This window comes from Odontesthes bonariensis, chromosome 16, assembly GCF_027942865.1.
Source record: "Odontesthes bonariensis isolate fOdoBon6 chromosome 16, fOdoBon6.hap1, whole genome shotgun sequence".
NCBI classification, from domain to species: Eukaryota; Metazoa; Chordata; class Actinopteri; order Atheriniformes; family Atherinopsidae; genus Odontesthes; species Odontesthes bonariensis.
In genome coordinates this window covers 6601329-6621676 of record NC_134521.1, presented here as the reverse complement: position 1 = coordinate 6621676, position 20348 = coordinate 6601329, and the positions used below count along the sequence as shown (strand labels likewise).

General features: G+C 41.8%; 1 protein-coding gene across 1 annotated transcript; it reads left to right on the top strand.

The window, feature by feature from the left end:
* Nucleotides 1-333: 333 nt before the first annotated feature.
* pitpnab (phosphatidylinositol transfer protein, alpha b) lies at nucleotides 334-19181 on the top strand. The gene is made up of 12 exons (XM_075487562.1): nucleotides 334-610; nucleotides 3695-3725; nucleotides 9365-9510; nucleotides 10637-10728; nucleotides 10780-10787; nucleotides 12013-12087; nucleotides 12265-12348; nucleotides 12450-12527; nucleotides 13904-14014; nucleotides 15068-15190; nucleotides 15361-15443; nucleotides 15745-19181. Exons 1-11 carry the CDS (start codon nucleotides 594-596, stop codon nucleotides 15406-15408), a joined length of 813 nt encoding a protein of 270 aa, XP_075343677.1. The 5' UTR covers nucleotides 334-593; the 3' UTR covers nucleotides 15409-15443; nucleotides 15745-19181.
* The last annotated feature ends 1167 nt before the right edge of the window (nucleotides 19182-20348 follow it).

Below are 20348 nucleotides of genomic sequence, written 5' to 3'. Positions count from 1 at the left end.
CAGCCGTTAGTTTTGGTACAGCCTTATTCATGACGCAACAGTTTCTGACATTTTTCGTGTCATTCAACAGACTTGTTCATTCTTCATATCATACTAAAAATAATTTATTGTGTTGCATTTTCTGGGCCCCCATCAGTAAACTGTATTCTACTGTTCTAATTATCTGAGCTTTTGCTTTTTTTTACTTGCTTTATCTGTGTAATACATATATTTAATCAATTTTTAGTTCACTTAAAAGTCTTTCGTGAATCCATAGGATTCAAACAGGATGTCCCTGTGTGGATCCAGCCCCTTCGCCGGTGACCACTCCCCGGCTGTACCATCGTTTTCAGTGTGTTTTCCTCTCTGCACAGGCTTCGGTGCTTTGCGCGCAACAGCAACGCCGCGCCGCGGCCCCGATCAGGAAGTGAATTTGAAGAAAATAAGCGACTGTGGAGGTAGAATGACATAGAGGGGGAGAGGTGGGAGAGAATCAAGCGGAGGAATAAGCAACTATAACGGAGGGAGGAATCGACCCTGTTTCTGGAGCCGTTTGGAGCCGTTCCCCTCTGGGATATAGGTCTACTTCGCCGGAAAGAAAAAATAAAAATAAAATGCTCATAAAGGAATAGTAAGTAGCCTTGTGTGCACGTACGAGCGTGTGTATGTGTGCGTGCGTGTGACAGAGCGTTGATGCGTCTGGTTTCGCTGCGCTGACATTGTGGCCGCGGTGGCCCGGGAGGGGAATTAGAGGAGAGCGTCCAGGGTGATGCCGACATCAGTGCCTGCCTTCGTGTCCGTGATCGATTTCCTCTTAACACCGCGTTCAATCGCGGACTGAATGAAAGTAAATAGCGGCGGCTGTACAGTTGCATCAGCAGCCGGTGCATGGCTATGCCCTTCACATCGCGCATCGCAAGCCTCCAAGTCGGGCTTTCACCGTGTCGAACAGTAACATTAAATTATTTTCGCTGAGCTGCTATAATGACGGATGCTTGAGAGGAGCGGTGGTGCTGAGGCAGACATGGCCGGCATAAGCCGCGCCGCGCTCGACCGTGCCGTGCCGTGCCGTGCCAGCGTCCGTCCCCGTGGCCATGTTATTGATGCGCTATGGTGAAGGTGAAACGAGCGACGGAGCATTCAGGGTTTAGCTGTGGGGGAATGGAGATGGCGAGGTTCTGAACGGCCCAGGCCGAAGGGATGCGGGGAGCAGAGGAGCTGTGGGGTGGGCAGGTAGAGGAGGAGGCAGAAAGGGCAAACTGCGAGGTTTCGACGCGCCAGTCAGACGCTGGGCCTCGTGGGACCAAGTGGCACATACATTTTTTTTGCATGCTAAGGGGAAGGATTTCTGACACATCGTCCTAAGACGCTGTTTTCTCTGGGCCTTCTGTGTTCTGTACGGAGAACCGAGGCCTCCAATCAGCTGGTGTTCAGAGAAAGGGCAAAGCTAACGGATAGCAGGTGTATTGGGATCCTATTGGGTTTAAATGAATAAAAATCTAATGACTGCTTGATTTTCAAGCTTCTTATTGGTGTCAGAACATCAGACTCATGTTAACTAAGTAAGCTGTGCAAAAAAAAAGAGGTCCTCAGTCTGTGGTCCACACCTTTTTGTCCTCTTTATTTTATTCAAAAGGTCTTTTTGGATTTTTTTTTTCATTCCAGTTGTGGCAAGGTCAGAGCTAAAGCTCTGAAAGTGGCACACATAGCAGCTGCTGGCAACTTCCTGAACTCTAAACTTGACAAATCTCAGTGGATTTTAAATGGGCCGACATTTCTCAACACCAATTACTGTCTGCTTTCTCATCACATGTGTTAAATCAATAAAGGGTTCCACACTATAAAGAAAAGAAAAGAAAAAAAAGAAGGATCAGAGTGATGGCATGGCTAAAGATCTGGAGTGATTAGGGAGAGACTGGGCCTCAGCAGTGGGCTAGAAAATAATTAAATCGGTCACGATTAAAGGCTGAATGCACTTACGCACTGTCAACACGCGGCACGACGAGAAGCCCGTACCCACACAAACACAGAGGAAAGCACAGAGGAGGTCCGGAGGTGCTTGTTTGAACTCTGCCGTGCCCACCTGAACCACTGATCCAAATCCCTCCCTTTAGCTTCTGTATCGGCACAGCACATTACAGAGGATTCTTTACCCTGTACTGTGTGAAAAAGTTTACGCAATAAAAGCAGAAACAGGAGAGACAGTGAAAAACAGAAGTGAGGACAAGGACAAAGAAGAAGAGCCGTGCAGAAAGGGGTGTTTGTTTTCTGAAGCAACAGAGAGACACCCGATCTTCCATTTAGTTCCTTTAGACCAAGGAGACTTGGAGAGACGAGAAACCTCTTCAGACTGGATTCTATCACTTTAGTGCAACAGTTGTTTGGGATACAGCGTCTCCAAAACAAAGATGAACAGTAAATGTCTTAAAGTGACTGTCAGAATTCCAAACTTGAACAATTACACCCCCCACCCTCCCGAACAAGAAGTGTCAGTGCTGTTAATTCAGTCCACTCAATACCATTTTTGTATTCTGATTATTCATATTTCAATACTGCCACTCGACATTAGAGCATCTGGGCTCCCATTCAGTGTCTGCCTACATGGGACTCAGACCCAGATTACATTCAGTGGCAAGTAAGATACGGGATTACGGGAATTTCGGCACACTTCACACAATCAACAAAGCTGCATACTTGGCACGTGCATTGCGTAGTATGAGATGGGCGAGGGTCAGAGAATTTTAAGCTTCGGCAACATTGTGAATGACACAACAGAGGCCAGATGTGGCGCGTGGATTTGCACGCGTGTACATGTGTGCACCTGTCAGCTCTGCTATGTGTGTGGACAGATCTGTGAGGTGCAACGTGGCCGTAAGTATCAGCCCAAAGACTTGGACCTATTGATGTGACTGATGCTGTTCAAAGGTTATTCAACTAAACATGGACCTGTCAAATATTCATCATCGTTTTCAATGTCTATGATTGAATTTTCTTGTGATTTTAAATCCTATCTTGTCATTTACACCAAACTACAAGAATTTGTCTTTTTCTACCAATTCACCAGCGCCGAATCCCCCGTGGCTTCATTACTTAGCCGAGCATCATCAACCAATCACCATAACTGTGAACAAAATATATTTCTGCAGCTAATGGTTTGCATTTTGCAAAGTGCATCATATGTGTTTGTACGCTCCATGTTGTATGCTTTACTTCTGCTTTTCACTTTACTTTCTTTGGGCCTGTTGCCACTCGGTCAGCTGTGCACAAAAACAAATTTGTTCTTGTGTCATTTTGAGCCAAGAGCAAATTTACTGGAAAGTAATGTCCACAGCTGGTGGTGATGTAGCACTTATGTGGTAACTCGTCAGCCAGTCCCCGATGCCCTTATTTAAGCACGGCGGTGAGAAAGAAAAATGTTTGAGACTAAATTAGTTATGAATGAGTCAATGAATGAATGAACACGACGGCGCCGCTGTCGTGAAATCGAATGAACCTAAAAGCTGCATCACAGATCTGTTCCAGGCAAATACATTTATACCGAGTTCAAGCTGCCAAAATACAGCCATGTGGATATTAGTGGCTTGATCAATGTTTTGGTCATTTCTTTATGTTATGAATTGAATTTAGTTTTGTGTCAAAACATAAGACTGCGCTGTAATTTGAGGGTTAGCAACAATTTGGTGTAACTTTCTCTTTTTTTCCCCTTCTCTTCCAGTCGAGTGATTCTTCCTATCTCTGTGGAAGAGGTAAGTTCAATACCTCGTCGTATTTTAGAGAGTGTGTGTGTTTGTTTGTGTGTCTGTGCTAAACAGAGTTGCACGTCGCAACTCTTTTTGTCCTTTTTCTTCTCTTTGGTTCTTATGAAAAGTGAAGCACACGTAGTACCTCGCGTCGTTCGAGCTTCTTTTTCTGTGCGTTCAGGTTAAATTTGCTGTCCAATTAATCTGACCGAGCTTTCACATTTTCAGATGAATATCAAGAATCCACTCAAAGCACAGAAAACACAAATGTGGCCACCTTAAAAAAAGTCTTGTAGAAACATCTTAAAGCGGCTGCGAGCGGCCGTCCCATTCAAACGGAGCGTTGAATCAACACAGAGTGTTTTTCACTGTCCCTGCTCTCTGCCTCATCATCATTTACGCTGCTGCTCGCTGCCCTGTTCAGGCCTGCATTTCAAATTAGTTACCTGAAACTACTTCCATGACATCACATGTTCACCCGGCCCCTGCACTTTGCTTCATAGTTATGGATTAATGCAGTAATACTGTAATCTAGTAATTTGACCAAACTATCATTTAAACCAGTTAATCTTCTCTTTACACACACGAATATGAAGCGCCAGTTAGTGCTCGAGTGCTCAACCGCGCCACGCCAAAGCCACATTAGTGACTTCAAGAGGCCGTATCTGAGAATAGAAAACATCCCGACGGGTCATCCTTTATTTTTCATTCAAACCGAACGAGTTTGACTGTCTGTTTGCAGGCTTTTGACCTAAAATGGCAACAGACGCATTTTATTTATGCTTTTCACGGACGATCATGATGTGAATGCTGATGGAGCAACGTAGGAGTCATGAAATAATATCCACGTTGGTTTCCAGATTTGTTTCTGATAAGCTTCCCTTTGCCCGCCACAAAATCTGGTCTGAAATCTCAAGCGTCAATTTAAAGTCTTGATTTACAGCCCAAAGGAATTGTGTCTGCAGTCGCTCAACTAAAGAGAGTTTTCTTTGGGCTGAATTTCATACAAACACATTTCTGATACCGCTGTCTCTGTTGTGCCTTTTTCCTTCACTAAATAAAAAGTGCAGTTATATGCAAAGGAAAGTACAGTCTCTTTAAAGTCTAGGGCTTTGCATATCATATATCATATAAAAAAGTGATCCGGTCATAATGTATTCATTAAAGAGCTAAGCCAAAACGCAGAAGCAGCGTGTGACAAACTCAGTACACCCCGTGCTGCAATAGTTAATAAAACTATAAATCGTACTATAAACTTGAAATAATCATTTTCTGTAAGACTTTATCAGTCTCTCACATCGCAGAGGAGGAGTTTTGGTCCACTTGTTTTGCTCATGTGCTTCTGATCACTGTCCTGTTGGATGACCAACTTTGGGATACAGAGTTCTTCAGGGTTGATTCGATGACTAATAGGTGTCTAGGTATTTCGTCTCACTTATTTCCAAAGTGTTGTTGATTTTTTTTCCATACCGTGTAGTGCTGCAATCTATTTACCCCTTCCCTCTTTAATCATATATAAACATGATGAAGCTCTCAAACAGCAGGCCCGGATATGGTTCCACGTCACCTATTTTACAATTAAGACACTGTAAAAGACTGTTCATAAAGTATGAGAGCAGTTAAGAATGTGCTCCATCTATCCTCCCCTTTGCCCTTCATTCACTTCCCACCGGGCCTTTTTATTCTCCTTGCTCCTCTCTGCTGACTGTTGGAAGCAGAAATCTTCCATTATTTACCACAAAAGAAGATCTACAGAGGTTCACAGCCATCCAAAGAGTAAATCTGATCTCTCTTTTGATTTGTCTTGGATAATTTCGTTGCTGCTCAAAATCCATGTTGATGTAATTTGACGTGAAATTTGTTCTATTTGTGGAGGCCGTGTCGTGAAACTCAGAAGAATTCCACAAAAAATTGATTTCCTGTGCGTTAACCTTTAGACGAGAGCCATCTTTGGAGGGAAAGCTTTATCCGTGCCTTATTTGTATCAGAGCAGAAAGGTATGGCATAACTGAAAATAGACTGACCCCACGAGCCAAGGTCAAACTCTGTCATCCAGGAGGCTTTGTTGCTCCTGCAACTCTCCACCTTTGTCCTCATGCAGTGAATTGGGAGGCGGGGGTCTATGAATATACTTATCTGGCCCTGCCCACATCTCCTTCCACCAGCAGCTGAAAATACCTGTTCTTTCTCCAATATGCTACACAATAGCCTGAACTATACTGATGTGATCCACAAGCTCAATTATATAAAGCCGTGTGGAAGTGGAAGTTTTCGAATAGTAACGTTTTCCATCGTTCTGAACTGCTCCCGGCTTCCAGCCAAGAAGCCTCTGCTCCCAGCCGGCCCCCCGACGCCACAACTCCTGTCCCACTCACAAGAGACTAACTGCTTGAGCACTGGAGATGTCAATTAAATAGCGGAACGGAGAGGAAACCCAAAAAGATGTAGTTACCAGTTGATAGATATGCCCTATCTGTAAAAGAGTTGCCCAAAAAGTTAAGACCGCAAACTCATGTCCTCTTTGATATGTTTGATGGGACACTACAAATGCAAATTTTCCAAATAAACTGAACCCCCCCTCTGCTTTAGTTTGACATCTTTGGATAAGACATGAAGGCTTACAGAATCTGATTATGTGCCATCACAGTTAGAAACAGAGCATGTCGGCCATCTTTTCAACAAAAGCAAAAAACACCAAGTAGCATCACCTCTTTGTTTCTCCTCCGAGCTTGCAATCATTTTCCCAGCTTATACTGGTTTCTCATTTTATCAGTTCCTCACGGAGCATGCAAATCAAGCCAGGATTGCTTCATACAGGCTGTCTGACGCCTCCTCTCTGAGACTCTCAGTGGTTCTCTGCAGATTCAAAGCAGAAATTCTAAGCCACTGTGTTGATGACTGATTTTGCTGGAGTATTTGCTATCAAAAATCAGATCACAGGTACCACCAGTCAAAATGGATGGTCAAGTCCTTGGTCAAGAATTTCACCTTACTTCCCTATCCTCTCATAAATGTAATTTTAATGATTTCTGAGTTTTATGGAATCATCAGAAGCGTTGTGTGGCTTACGAACCATTGCTGGAATGTTTGAGAGAAATCTGCTCCGAGAGGTTCAACTTACAACATTTTCGACTTCAACACAACAGCAAACAGCTGTTTATTTGGTGAAGATAAAGTGGTGCAATGATGATTTTTCCAGCACATGCATCGTGTCACTCTTGTATTTCTTTTGTTCTTTCTTTCTTTCTTTTTTTTTTTTAAAACGACTTTAATTGGAAAACATCACATGCAAAAATAAAGCATTCATTTATTGACCTTTCACCATTTTTGTTAATAATTATTTACTTTCTATTTTTGGACAATTTAAGATCAAGATCTTCATGATGGCTTCCAAAAAACTCTGTACATCTAGATGGACGCCACTCCATCGACAGTATGCATTTAAAGTCTTGGTTTGAATTTGCAGCGCCCTGAGTCTGCATATCAGATCAGTGTGCGTTGCACAATCGATGAAATCAATCTGCATCTGCTAATCACCAAAGGTGGATGTGTCGTCAGACAATTACACTGCCAAAAACTGTAAATTCAACATTATTTACCATTTTAATTTGGAAAAGGGCTCCAACATTACTGTGCAGTCTATGTGCTTATTCCTGTTAGTGTGTATGTTTTTTTTATATGCGTTACTTTCACTCACATGGGAAAGAATTTTGGTCGGACTTTCCTGCCTCCCAAAAGCTAACAGCACCTAGCCCTTGGACACAATGCTACACATAGGTTTTATGCGGATTGCTTAAAACTTAAATGGAGCCAAATTTTTGCAGACAAAAAGGAGATTTCATCGCAAAGGAGAACAAAGCAAGAATATCAATAACAAACAGAGAAACGAAGATGAAAAACACGGGCAACAGTTGCAGTTGACAATCTAATCCTTTTTAGCCCTTAGCACCAATTGACCACAAAGTGGCTCTTTATTCACTGACTTCTGCCTTTTCTACAGCAAAACAAACGTTAAAGGACCAACAACGGCAGCAATAAAAGCAATAGTAGCCTTTATCTCAACATATGATTAACATTGTCCCCAAGTGGCAGAATAGTGCTACGACAGGAAGATGTGTGTTTCTGAAGCTGTGAAAGCAAAGATTCACACGGACGCAACACATTTCAGTCCGACAGGCCCGACGTTTGGAACTGCAGCAACAACTGCTGTTGAAAAAAAGCTGAATTCTTCTCAACTTTCCCCTGAAAGCCATGCTAGCAAAGCAAAGCAACACACCCAGAAATATATCTGGCAACACAAGAAATCACCCCATTCAACGTGAAGGAGAAGCAAGAGTCTAAGGAAACATTTCAGACTTTCCGTTTCACCGTCAAGCTTAAACTATCATTTTGATTATGTAACTAACCTTCCCAGTAAAAAAAATAAATAAATACCCCACTGTCTGAAACAAGCTATTGCATCCTTGTACTTAGAAATGTAATTACGCAGTAGAAAATACTTTGTTTAGCTGTCATATCAAAGAACAACTGATTCTTGGATTTGTCTCTGGTGAAGCACACAGACTACCATAGGAGACAAAACTTTGTGTAAACGTGTAACTGATTATACTTTCATAGCCTGATTTTACAGAAGGGCATTACACACTAACAAACAATGGAATAACAAAGAATATCTGCAATTTCTCTCCTGTGAAAACAAAAGAATAATTCAGACTCTATTGATTCATTCCATCTTAGTGGTGTTGTAAGTCTGCTCCGGTCCAGCTTTGTGCAGTGATTATATGATGGATTAGAGGTGATTAAGAAATGAAAGAAGCTATTGTCCTGTGTTTAAAAAATCACATGCACACTGTGGATCAGGAAGATGGGGGATGAGATAAAGAGTGGGATGTGAGAAGGAGAAAGAGGAGAGAAGGACGACACCAATTTCAACCTGTTCTGGTGGTGACTTGATCCAAATGCCCTGTTTAAGTATTTATATAACTCCCCCCACACACACAAACTCTTTTTTTTTTTTTTTTAAATACCACAAAAGAGTATAATTATTCTTTACAGGCACAGCTCATTTAAAAGAGGTTCAAATTTCTCAGCTTACCATTGTCTCTCAGCAACAGCTCAGCAAACGGCGGTGTACTGATAAGACAGTCAACTGGCAGTGCGTTCAAATTTGGAATGCACTTCTTCACTGCAATCTATATCCAAAGAAAACTTCTGTATGGTTTTTGTTCGGACACATCAAACACATTCAAGAATAGAAAATGTGCACATAATATTACCATGTGTCCCTTTTGACGTTGTGTTAGAGTTAATTTACAATGTAAAATGTTTTCTGCTCTAAAAGCAGGTGCATGCTCAGCTGTGCTCAGCATACTTACGCACTGGCATTTCAATCTTCAAAATTCAGCCATAATACAGTGATGACTTGTTTATATATATATATATATATATATATATATATATATATATAAATATATATATATATATATATATATAAAAATATATATTCAAGATTTTTTCCTATTAAAATGTCATTAAAAAAATCAATCACTTTTTGTTCTGTGTGCAGTCTTCTGTTATTTCTTAAAATGTGTTTTTTACTTTGGTTTAACCTCTTTTTTTCTTTTCTTTTTCACTCTGCTCTTCAGTACCAGGTTGGCCAGCTTTACTCGGTGGCCGAAGCCAGCAAAAATGAGACGGGTGGAGGTGAGGGAGTGGAGGTGCTAAAAAATGAACCTTATGAGAAAGATGGAGAGAAGGGACAGTACACACACAAAATCTACCATTTGCAGAGGTAAGCATTTACACAGCAGGTGGTGTGTGGCAGAGGATGCAGGGGTTCATAGAAAGTTTAATCGAAGAAAATTCCTTCATTTATCCCTTGAGGCATCGTTGTGTCTTGCTTTAAATCCATTCATACTTTTTTTTTGCACTTTGCGCCATTATCCCCTAACTTTAAGGTCAACTTCAGCTGGTAAACTAATTCAGTTAAATTAGGCTAAAAAATTAACACTGGATGACAGAACTAGCTCGACACATTGGGGAATATGCTTATTTGGTACCCATCAACAAAGACAAAAAACCCAAGACTGATATCATGAGTGGAACAGCTACATTTGAAGCTATGGGCAGTATGCAGCTTAGCTTAGCAAAAGACTAAACCCAGGGGAGACTATGTTATAAATGTGGCAAAAAAAAAAACAAGCTTTAGGAGGGTGTGCTTTGCTAGTGCACATAACACATGCAAATACATGCTGCAATTACCACGTGAGTGTTCCAGGTGGTCGAAAACAAAGAGGAAGAATATGAAAATGTGAGCTGCGTTTATAGGTCATTTTTACTAAAGATGATCAATCAGGGCGACTTGTTTTTTCATATTTGCACGTGTGCGGAGTTTTTGCAGTGATTGATCTTGTCAAACATATGGGGATATTTTCTAAATCAGTTTTGTCAGTTTGCGGTTATTCTGCAGTGGGCGGAGCTCTCCAGGTCTCTCCTAAAACTCATGACACACAATAAGCATGTAACGAACACACAAACGTTGATATCAACTCTTATCATTTAGATTGGATTCTAGCTGAAACCTGTACAGTATACGATAAATAAGGATTTAAAAAAAAACAAAATTCCTCAATTGTGAATTGTGCAAAACTACTCTATTACTTTGAAGTCCCATAATGAAAAGTTTGGAGCTGGAAACAGCCGTAATAGATCCCATTTCAGAACCCTGACACTGCAGGGTGTGTTTTGACCATGCACGCCTTCCCCTTCCCGCATAATCAAACTCTAAAATAGTTCTGATATTAACTGTACTTTGATCTAATTCTCCCAGTGAGATTTTGTTAAATAAGTATGGCTAAAATACCACAAATTAAACAAATGTAAAATAAAAATTCTGTTTTCCTTCCTCTGTCCCGAAGTAAAGTGCCGTCGTTCGTCAGAATGTTGGCTCCAGCCTCAGCTCTGAACATCCACGAGAAAGCCTGGAACGCATACCCATACTGTCGCACAGGCACGTATACACACACACACACACACACAACATACTCACAGCCCTGCAAAGTAATGACGGTGTTTCTCAGTATTACTCACATACAGCAAGTGCAGCCTTGGTTTGTGGCATATTTCTGAAGCTTGCGTTTTAATACAAAAAGGCCTTTTTTCAAAAATAGACACCCCAGCCTGAAAGTTTTTGCAGCAGTTTCCGGATTTTGATTGTATTCAGGATTTGGGTTTCACCAAACGGATGAGAAAGTTTCTGGGTTTGTCATCGTCTTTATATAGTTTACATCTGGATGCGTCACCATTCCAGCCCGTATGGTCTTTGCCTGCAGAGAATGTTCAGTTTCTGTTCGTGTACTCCTGTTGACATATCCAGGACAAGACCGCATGCTGTTTTTTTTTTAAACTAGAACGTAATGCTTACATCGCCATCACATAACCGGGATATTCCAGAAATATAGTCATCACCAGGTTACTTGTGTGCATGTAAACGCACTCATTGATTTATAGTGGAATAAAGGATATAGTGGTGCTCAATGTCATATTTATTTTGATCCTTAAAAAAGTGCGGATACAAGTGACTCATACGACTTCAGATCAAAGACACTGTCTAGGTGTCATGGATACTTCTCGCTCCCTCTGTCTTCCCTCTGGATGCCTCTGGGTCTCTGTCGCCTTGAAGGTAGAGCTGAATAATTTACTATACGTCCAGCCAGAAGGACCATGCAATCACTCGAGCCCTTTAGGCTGCGTTTACACGCTCACACAGGCTGCCAGCTGCCATCTGTCACACAAACAAAGTCAAAGGCATAACCCGAGTTTTTGCGTCCTACGTTCTCACGGACAAGAATCGGTGACTTCTGGAGGCTGCGAAATACAGCAATTGTGTTGTTTGGAAATGTTCTTTAGTTGGTTTAATTTTGTTTTGTGTTTGTCTTTATGTGCCCCTACGCTTTTCCTCATCCGGCTCTGCAGTTATCACTGTGAGTATTGCCTCTGTGTGTGTGTGTGTGTGTGTGTTTGCTTGAAAGACTTCAGAGAGCAACATAAAGGACACACTTCACTTTAATGCACATAGAAGGAGTAGGTTAACCTGAAAGCTGAGAGAGAAATGTGATCTTTTTCAGTGACACACGTCAGAAGGGTTAGTTAGACACCGTGAACGTGCGGGTGCATGTGTGCATGAGAGCAGGACTCTGACCCATATTACTTGTACTTTTTATGGCTTTTCACATATTATACCGGGGCATAAGTCTTTCTTCCTTGCTCAGGATGACTCCTTTTGTCTTTGCAGAACGAGTACATGAAAGATAACTTCCTGATCAAGATTGAAACGTGGCACAAACCTGACTCGGGACACCAGGAAAACGTTAGTAAAGACGATCGCAAACTGTGGAGCCGTCAGATGGCTTTCGTTGTTTAAAGTTTGTTGTAACTCTGTTTGATCGTCTCCTCGCAGAATGTTTCTCCGTTAATCACTGAATCGATTCCATAAGATATTGTATGGCATGCGAAGACGATCCTCTGCTCTGTGGTTCTGTTTTAGGTACATGGTTTGGATGCAGAAACCTGGAAGAAGGTGGATGTAGTCTATATTGACATTGCCGACAGAACCCAAGTGGAGCCAAAGGTGAATATGTGAGCAAAACATTCACGTTGAGGTGACTGCAGCACTTCCTTTGGTTTGTGTGTCCCCTTATGCATTGAGTTTGTTCTGGTGTCTCACCTCAGGACTACAAGCCAGAGGAGGATCCTTGCAGGTTCAAGTCGGCGAAGACGGGACGAGGGCCTCTAGGACCAGACTGGAAGGTATAGTCTTTTGGTGGAGAGAATAATAATGCTCACAGTTAAGTCAATCAGTTTTGCACAGCAGCAGCAGAGGATGGACCCTTGGCTCTCCTCAGCGCAGCTGTCTGTTTCTAGTTTCTGGTTTCTGGTAGGCCACTGGTAAGGGAGTGGATCATAGCGAAGAAACTTCTCGAAAGAGCGGCCCGATGGATTCATCATTTAAAACTTTAATTGCTTTTTAAAAAAAGCTTTTTTCTTCTATTTGTGAACAAATGGATATTTACCAACGAAGAGGTGACATGCTTTATGGAGGGTCTGAATATATATTATATACTATATGTTATAGAATAGAAATACAATGCACCTGCATTTTTGTTCTTTATCTTAGGATTTAAAAGAACTGTCTGGGTTCAGATGCACTGTGATTTTTATATCTAAACTAGAACTTCATTCATACTGTTTGTGGTGTTTTGATGAATGTTCGTGTATCTGCGTAGAGGTTTTGCGATACAGCGGTCAACGAGACTAGATAAAAGCAGAATATAAATGCACTGAACTGACCATTTACCATACATCTACGTACACGTTTCGGTGGTTGCTGTTTTGATTGCTTCTAACCACGACTTGGTTTCCCACTATGTCGCATGAAGCAGGTCCCCAGCTGACCTTTGAAAGGGGTTCCACCCACACGTGGATCAGAGAAAGCTGCGGCCTTTCATTTCTGCTCCTGTGCAATACCACCGGTGTTACAGACCTCACTGAGAGCGTTGACCATTTCAGTCGTCTTTTTGTCCTTTTGGATCAGCACCCGTCGCAATTCATAACCATTCTGGGAACAATTCCTCATGTTTAGTCACATTTGAAGCTGCAGCAGACTATATTATAACCAAACACATCTAACCATGAAAATAAAGAAACACCACTTGCACTGATAGCTGTTGCTTAGCAACTATGATTATTAGCTAGTGTTCCCTGAAAAAAAAAAACATTTTGTCGTAATGTAGTTATGTTCACGGCCACAGCTTGGTTTGGAGTCACTGAGGCGATCTCGAGTATCAGTTCCCTTAAATTAGTTTTAGTAGTTGATAATGTAAAAACAATTATGAGCAGATTTTACAAATTAAGGTTTTAGGATTTGCCTTCCAGTTGATAGGTAGTGTAGGAAAAGCCTGGAATGAGCATGTATCAACAAGGAAAAACAAGAAAAGCTTCAAAAGGTTTTTGTTAATTCTTTAGTCAATAACATGGTGGGCTCCTAACGTTGGGCTTTCTGACATCGTGGCTACAGCTCTGAATGCAGCTGCTTGTGAATGTTAAGTATGAGTGGAAACAATGAGCCCACAACGCTCAGTTCAATACGCAAACACTGATGCGTGCGTGTGTCTCTTTACCTGCAGAAGGAGCTTCCCAACAAGAAAGACTGCCCGCACATGTGTGCCTACAAACTGGTCACTGTCAAATTCAAGTGGTGGGGCCTGCAAAATAAAGTGGAGAGCTTCATTCAAAAGGTTCGTTGACTGTGAGTCACTTCGTCATTACGACGTCCAAGAAGACACGGGTCAGGCTCAGCCACCGTTAGACGTGTAGTTGGTTAAGTCAGGAAATGTGTTCCAGTAATGAACCTTCTTGGATAATGTTTCAGTTATATGTGTGTGTTAGTGTTAAGGATGGTTGGGCTTGCTTTAAAGGGATAGTTTGCCTCTTGACATGAAGCTGCATGACATCCCATACTAGCAATATCGTTTATGAACATTGACTTACCCCCAACTGCGTACTGTGAGCCGAGTTCCGGCCTCGTTTTGGTGTTGACGAAAGTAGTCCGGCTAGTTGGCTGGGGTTTAAAAAATAAAGCGTTTTGCTTCTCAAAACAATATGCGTTCAATATGCATTCAAAATACATTTGCATCATAAAATCGTTCACCAGGAAAAGGAGAGAAAATAGCACCAAGCGATTGTGAGGTCTGACTTTTTTCCTGGAGAACGATTTTGTGATGCAAATGTATTACTCTTTTGAACGCATATTATTTTGAGAAGCAAAACGCTTTATTTTTTAAACCCCAGCCAACTAGCCGGACTACTTTCGTCGACGCCAAAACGAGGCCGGAACTCGGCTCACAGGACACAGCAGGGGGTAAGTCAATGTTCATAAATGATGTTGCTGATATGGGATGTCATACAGCTTCATGTCAAAAGAGGTGAACTATCCCTTTAAGTACATCCTGACAGCTTGTGGTATTAGCGGAAAAGTACCACTATTATCATTAACTGCACCCATGTGCTGCACCAGCCTCTAGGGCAGAGGTCTCACACTCGCGGCCTGCGGGCCAACTGCGGCCCGCGGGAGGATAGTTTGTGGCCCTCGCCTTAATTTGAAAGTTTAATGTTAGTGTGGCCCGCGATTTTAATATGAATGGTTGTGTGCGGGGCTGATTCAACTCGAGTCTAGGGGATAAGCAGAGTAAAGCAAGGTGTAAATAAACCTATCTGATGTTCAAAATAAAACGGGCTCAAATTCAGCCACGCGATAACCTCTTTTTTTGTTGTACTTTGTTGTTTGACAGCAAGAAAAGCGCTTGTTCACTAATTTCCACCGTCAGCTGTTCTGCTGGATTGACAAGTGGATCGAATTGAACATGGACGACATCCGTCGCATGGAGGAACAGACACGTAAGGAGCTAGATGAGGTAAGCCAACAGAGGACAGATTCAAGAAGATTGTGAGCACAAACACTTCAGTAAAACCCAAGTAATTCAGTCATAATCTAACACCAGACAGGCAGCGAGGACACCTCCAGATGGACGCCTACCGAGCTAATGAATGTCATTGTGTACACTCTCTTTCTTATGTGCGTCAGATGAGAGTGAAGGACCCGGTGAAAGGGATGGTGGCTCTAGAGGACTGAGGTTGTGTCGGACTGTGAATGCTGCTGCTCATCAGGTGAGCAGAATCGCACAGTAACCTATGTGGAACATTAGAGTGGCTGATATTTTTCGCCTTTGGGCAACAGGCCATCTTTACCTGATTAACTTTCTTATTATTTGAAGAACGATCTGACTAAATTGGAGTAATTTGAGCTTTTTTTGTTCACATTGTATAAATATTTTAGCAGCTGCTTACTCTGCCAGTCAGTTTTTCAGTGTAGGACAAGTTATGTACCGAGACAACCTGCCAGACCAACAGACGATAGAAGACCCGTGTTTTGATGCTCTCCCCCATCTCTTTCTCTCTCATCTTTCAGACCAGAATACCTTGACACCAGCGGATTCACGTCCTCCCTTTCCCTCAACTGACATAAAGTCTGACCGGCCGGTCCGAAACCCACCTCCCGCAGTACAGTCTGGTTTTCAGGGACCTGGACCCAGTATACTCCCAGTTTTCAGCTGATTGCCTCCGCCTCATTGTTTATTTGATTCCCATCTGTTCCTCATTTATTCCCCCCCCCCCCCCCCCCCCCCCCATCTAGTGTCCCCGTCTGGTTAAACACTCTGAGGCCTCCGGTAGCAACATTATAGATCTCGTCAGTCCGTCCTCGCTCTCTCAGAATTGTTAAAATCCAGAGAGCGCAGAGTCATTCATCTCTGCCATTTAGGATGTATTTCTACTCGCGATATCCCAGTGGTGTATATATACAGTATAAAGTATAACAGGGGAGGTAAATAATTGTATTGAAGTATATAAATATATATTAACAGGGTTTTTAAAATGAAGTTCTGTAAGTTTGTCTGTGTTTATTTTTCCTGATGAAGCTTCGTCTGCTCAGTGTTGCATTTAGATCCTGTGATTTAATCATTTTTATTTCACATTCCGTGTCACAGGACCTCCTCTCCATTCGCTTCATGCCGTCATTCCTTTATTTTTTTTGTTCGAATAGATTTGTAAGTCTGCAAACCCCAACCGCATAGTTGGGATTCTAATTTACTTTTGAGTGTTGCATTGTCCCTGCTCTTTAGCTTCTGATCATCAGAAAAGGATTTTTTTTTTTCCTTTCCCCCGCACCCGCCCTCATATGCAGAGGCATTTGTTAGTTTTTCTGCTGCTTTGTGTGTTTCTGTGTGTGCAACGCTGCCGTTTGTGTGCTTGTGTGCGTTTCTGTAGCATTGTTAGGACATCAAGGTTTCCAGCCATATTTTTCTTTTTAAATCAAATCGTTTCTAGCTCCTGAGTTTCAACAGGCTGCTCAGGCTGCTTGAACATGCAGTAATTACAGGGGGGGGCAATGCATAAATACAACGAGAGACATAGTTTACAAAGGATGCACATAGATGGTGAGTCCCTCTGCAATGGAAACCTTAAGAGGTGACAACGAACATAAATGAGTTAAGGACTGTCTCTTTTTTCGTCCAACGGTGGCACGCGTCCCCTATTGTGTCATCTCCAGTGGATAAATGTTTTTTTTATCCAGCAAGAGCAATAACTATCATGAATTGTGGTTTCTCTTTTGTCAGTGCAAACCTATATGTTTGTTCCCATCGGGAGATCAGGTTTTTTTTTTAGCCACGCAAAAGCCCGAGCTGAGAGTCAAGAGCGGATAAGCTGTTGATAAATCATTTGTGAAATGCTGGTTTTAATGTGTTTCCCCATGCTGGCATCTGAAGTTTTGTCATTCGTATTTGTGCGTTTTGGTGTTTTTCGGTATATGCATGAGTGTGAAGAGTGCATATGAGTGGTATACAGCGGCAGGTGTCTTTGCAGAGGGCCGATGCTGCATGGGAAAGAAGCGCGAGATAGCAGACCTCCCTCGCGTTGAAGCCCGTCTGGCCTCCTTTGTCTTGAGTTGCTGTCGTTTTCCTCATTTTCCATCTTCCGTTTGCATCACGTCGACCGTATATTTTAACAGTGTGGAAACCTTCCAAGAGCAAGCAACAGATTATGTCAAAGAGCCGCCAACATAATGCTGAATGCCCCTATGGTTAATATATAAAGAACTGCCTCCGAATGAGATCCGTGTCGACGTTTTTACACAGAAGATGTTCAAAAAGATTCATTCTTTTGCCCTAATTTGCTGATATTGACAGGTTAAATAATTGATTTTTTTTCATTCTTTAATTAGTTAAAGAACTTAATCATTTTTTCAAAATCTCCTGTAAATAAAATAGACTCAGAAGATTACTAAAAATATATTTATTTTTGTTTTGGGAAATGTATCTTAATCATTTTTATATTACAGTAGAATAATAGAGTAAAACTATTTAAAAAAAAAAAGAAAGAAAAAAACCTGTTTCATTCATGGGCTTTCCATTTATAATTATTGGTTCTAAACCACACTAAGTGCAGTCTTGATCTGAAAATATCACGCCACCCCCCCCACCAAAAAAAATGACTCTTTGACCTGATATTTGATCAATTTTGTTTTGGCTTTTGAAAAGACTTGGGACTAAAATCGTGCCTCGCTTGACAGATAGCAAGATAATAAGGCGAAAAAAGAAAGGGGGCAACTATTATAGCTGAAACTATTTCCCTGTTGCCTCCTCTTTGAAGAGACCACTGGATCTGTATGTCTCACTCCTCCACCTCTGTGTCCATCAAGAATCTCACTCTGTATCTGTGGGGCTACCGACGGAGTCATGGAGATATGTGGATGTACTGTATGTACTGACTTTGTAAATAGTAAATAAATTAATGTAGATGAACACACATATATAATGAGACTGTCCTGCCAAACCTGCAGCCCCCCCCCCCCCCCCCTTTACACTTGATCCTTCTTATTCCACTGCTAAATATGGAGCAGATACAGATAACGACGACTCCTCACAGAAGTGTCACTGTGAGGACGTGTGGGGTTATAGTTGCTAAAATTTAGTGTTGATTTTGAAGAATAATGTCAGCTGTAGTCATTTAAAAAAGAAAAAAAAAAGCATTTATACATATATTGTTATAGATGGGGCAGACACTCCGGCAAAGCAGTGAGGAGCTGAGTGGTTGTGTGGTTTGTATTTGGTGGAGACAAACGAAAGTAAAAGCAGAAACCCTTGTCCACCACTAGCTGTCCTCACATTAATCCCTCACAGGGACCACGTCTCATTGGCAGGACAGTGTATGAATATATATTTCTGTTCTGAATGTTGTTGTACCTCTGTTGTCAGTCTCTGAACTTGGCTCGCCTCTCTCACCGAAAAAAAGGAACATGTGACGGCAGCTCGGGTCGGTTCGCCGATTCACTTCATTAGCTGATGGATTCGCCCTCCAAAGTGGAGCCACGTTGGATTCTGCCCTCCTGTTGTTAGCGATGTGGGGTCCAAGGGTTATTACGCTGCAATTTAGATTAGCTTCAACGTCTGGAGTGTTGGCAGTTTAAAGCTACACAGAAAAATGAGCTACAACAAAAGAAAAATTAAAAAACATGGTTGTTTCCAAACAGATATTGACAGTAGGTCCATTTTAAGAGCCCGAACATACAGACTTGTGAGAGAATATGGTTTAACAGAGACAATCTCATAGATAACTGTTGTTAGATTCCTTGATTTATAATCAGAGTATGAAGAAACCAAATGATTCCATAGTCCCAAACTGTTTTTAAATCTCTCTATTGCTCTTTCTCTCTCACTCCTGTTAACTTGTCTCCTCTTTTCTTTCTTTTATTGTGAATTTGTGCCTTTTGGTCATCTTATTCTCTAATAACACTACTGTACATCAGAGACGTAAAGAAATGAATAAAAAAGAAGCAAAGCAACTGTACATAGTGCACGTCTGATGTGAATCATTTCTCTTTTAGGACACAAGCCACACCATGTTGTGAAGTGGTGCAGGTGATCTATAAAGGGATTTTTAGGGATTGTGGTAGCTTTAAAGGTGTCGGAATCGCAGCTGTGCGGTTTCCTTTAGTCTCGGAGAACCTCAGCATATGATATTTTGATATTCGGTTCCTATTTTAAAAAGCAGGTTTCTTAGAAGCTTGGATATATTCTAATTTGTTCAACATTCGCAGAGGCTAAAAATACAAAAAGCATTGGACAAAGTAATCGCTGTTTCACATCAGTCTCAACCAGGACTTAAGTGGACCAATTCAGCTCCAAAACTACAATAATTTGGGAGAATAAGTAACAAAACTGTAATCTAATTGACAGTTATTGCACTACTCTATGCTACTATATAGCTATTTCCCTATATGCCTGACTGGCTGAACTTTTTTCTCATTCAGTGATCAATGACGATGCAATTCATCCCCACAAACATCTCCACCGCTAGCAGCTGACACCCGTCTTCCCCGTTTACTGTTTAGCACCTGTAATACTGGCTGACATGGCCTTAAAAGTCTGAACATGAGAGAACAATTCCTCAAGACGAGGAAGCTAAATTATGCCAGATCATACACAAGTAGAAATATCAGAATGGCAATGTATTCACTTTATGTAGCTTTCAGCTTAATAATAAATTAAAACTAGAAATTGCTGTTCCTATGTACCCAGGCTCCGCCCTCGCAGTGACGCAACACCTTCGGCTCTGCTACACTTACTCAGGCAAACTGCTCATTCAGGTGGATTTGAGTTCCCGAAAAAATGGGAACTCCACCCACTTTGTCGGGAAGCAATCAACTTTGAGCAGCGCCAACGGCCCAGGGTAGAGGCGTGTTCAAGGTAGTGACGTGGTTGAACTGCCACTCAACCCATGGATTGTACACGGAAGCGCTTCATTCAATATCAACATGGAGCAGCGTCAAGCTTTTGACACTGCTGTAGATGCTGTAATGAAAGTGTTCGACGGGAGATTCTCGTTAAAAATCGAGCAAAGAACAGCTCTTGAATCATTTCTTGACAGGAAAGACGTTTTCGCCTTGCTCCCTACTGGCTTTGGTAAGAGTTTAATCTACCAGTTAGCCCCGCTGGTAGCTAAATCATACGTCAG

Excerpts from the sequence above, each read along its gene's own strand:
- pitpnab (XM_075487562.1), top strand. Across the intron at positions 3,726-9,364 it reads TTCCTATCTCTGTGGAAGAG|TACCAGGTTGGCCAGCTTTA; the intron begins GTAAGTTCAATA and ends TCTGCTCTTCAG. Across the intron at positions 12,088-12,264 it reads ACTCGGGACACCAGGAAAAC|GTACATGGTTTGGATGCAGA; the intron begins GTTAGTAAAGAC and ends GTTCTGTTTTAG.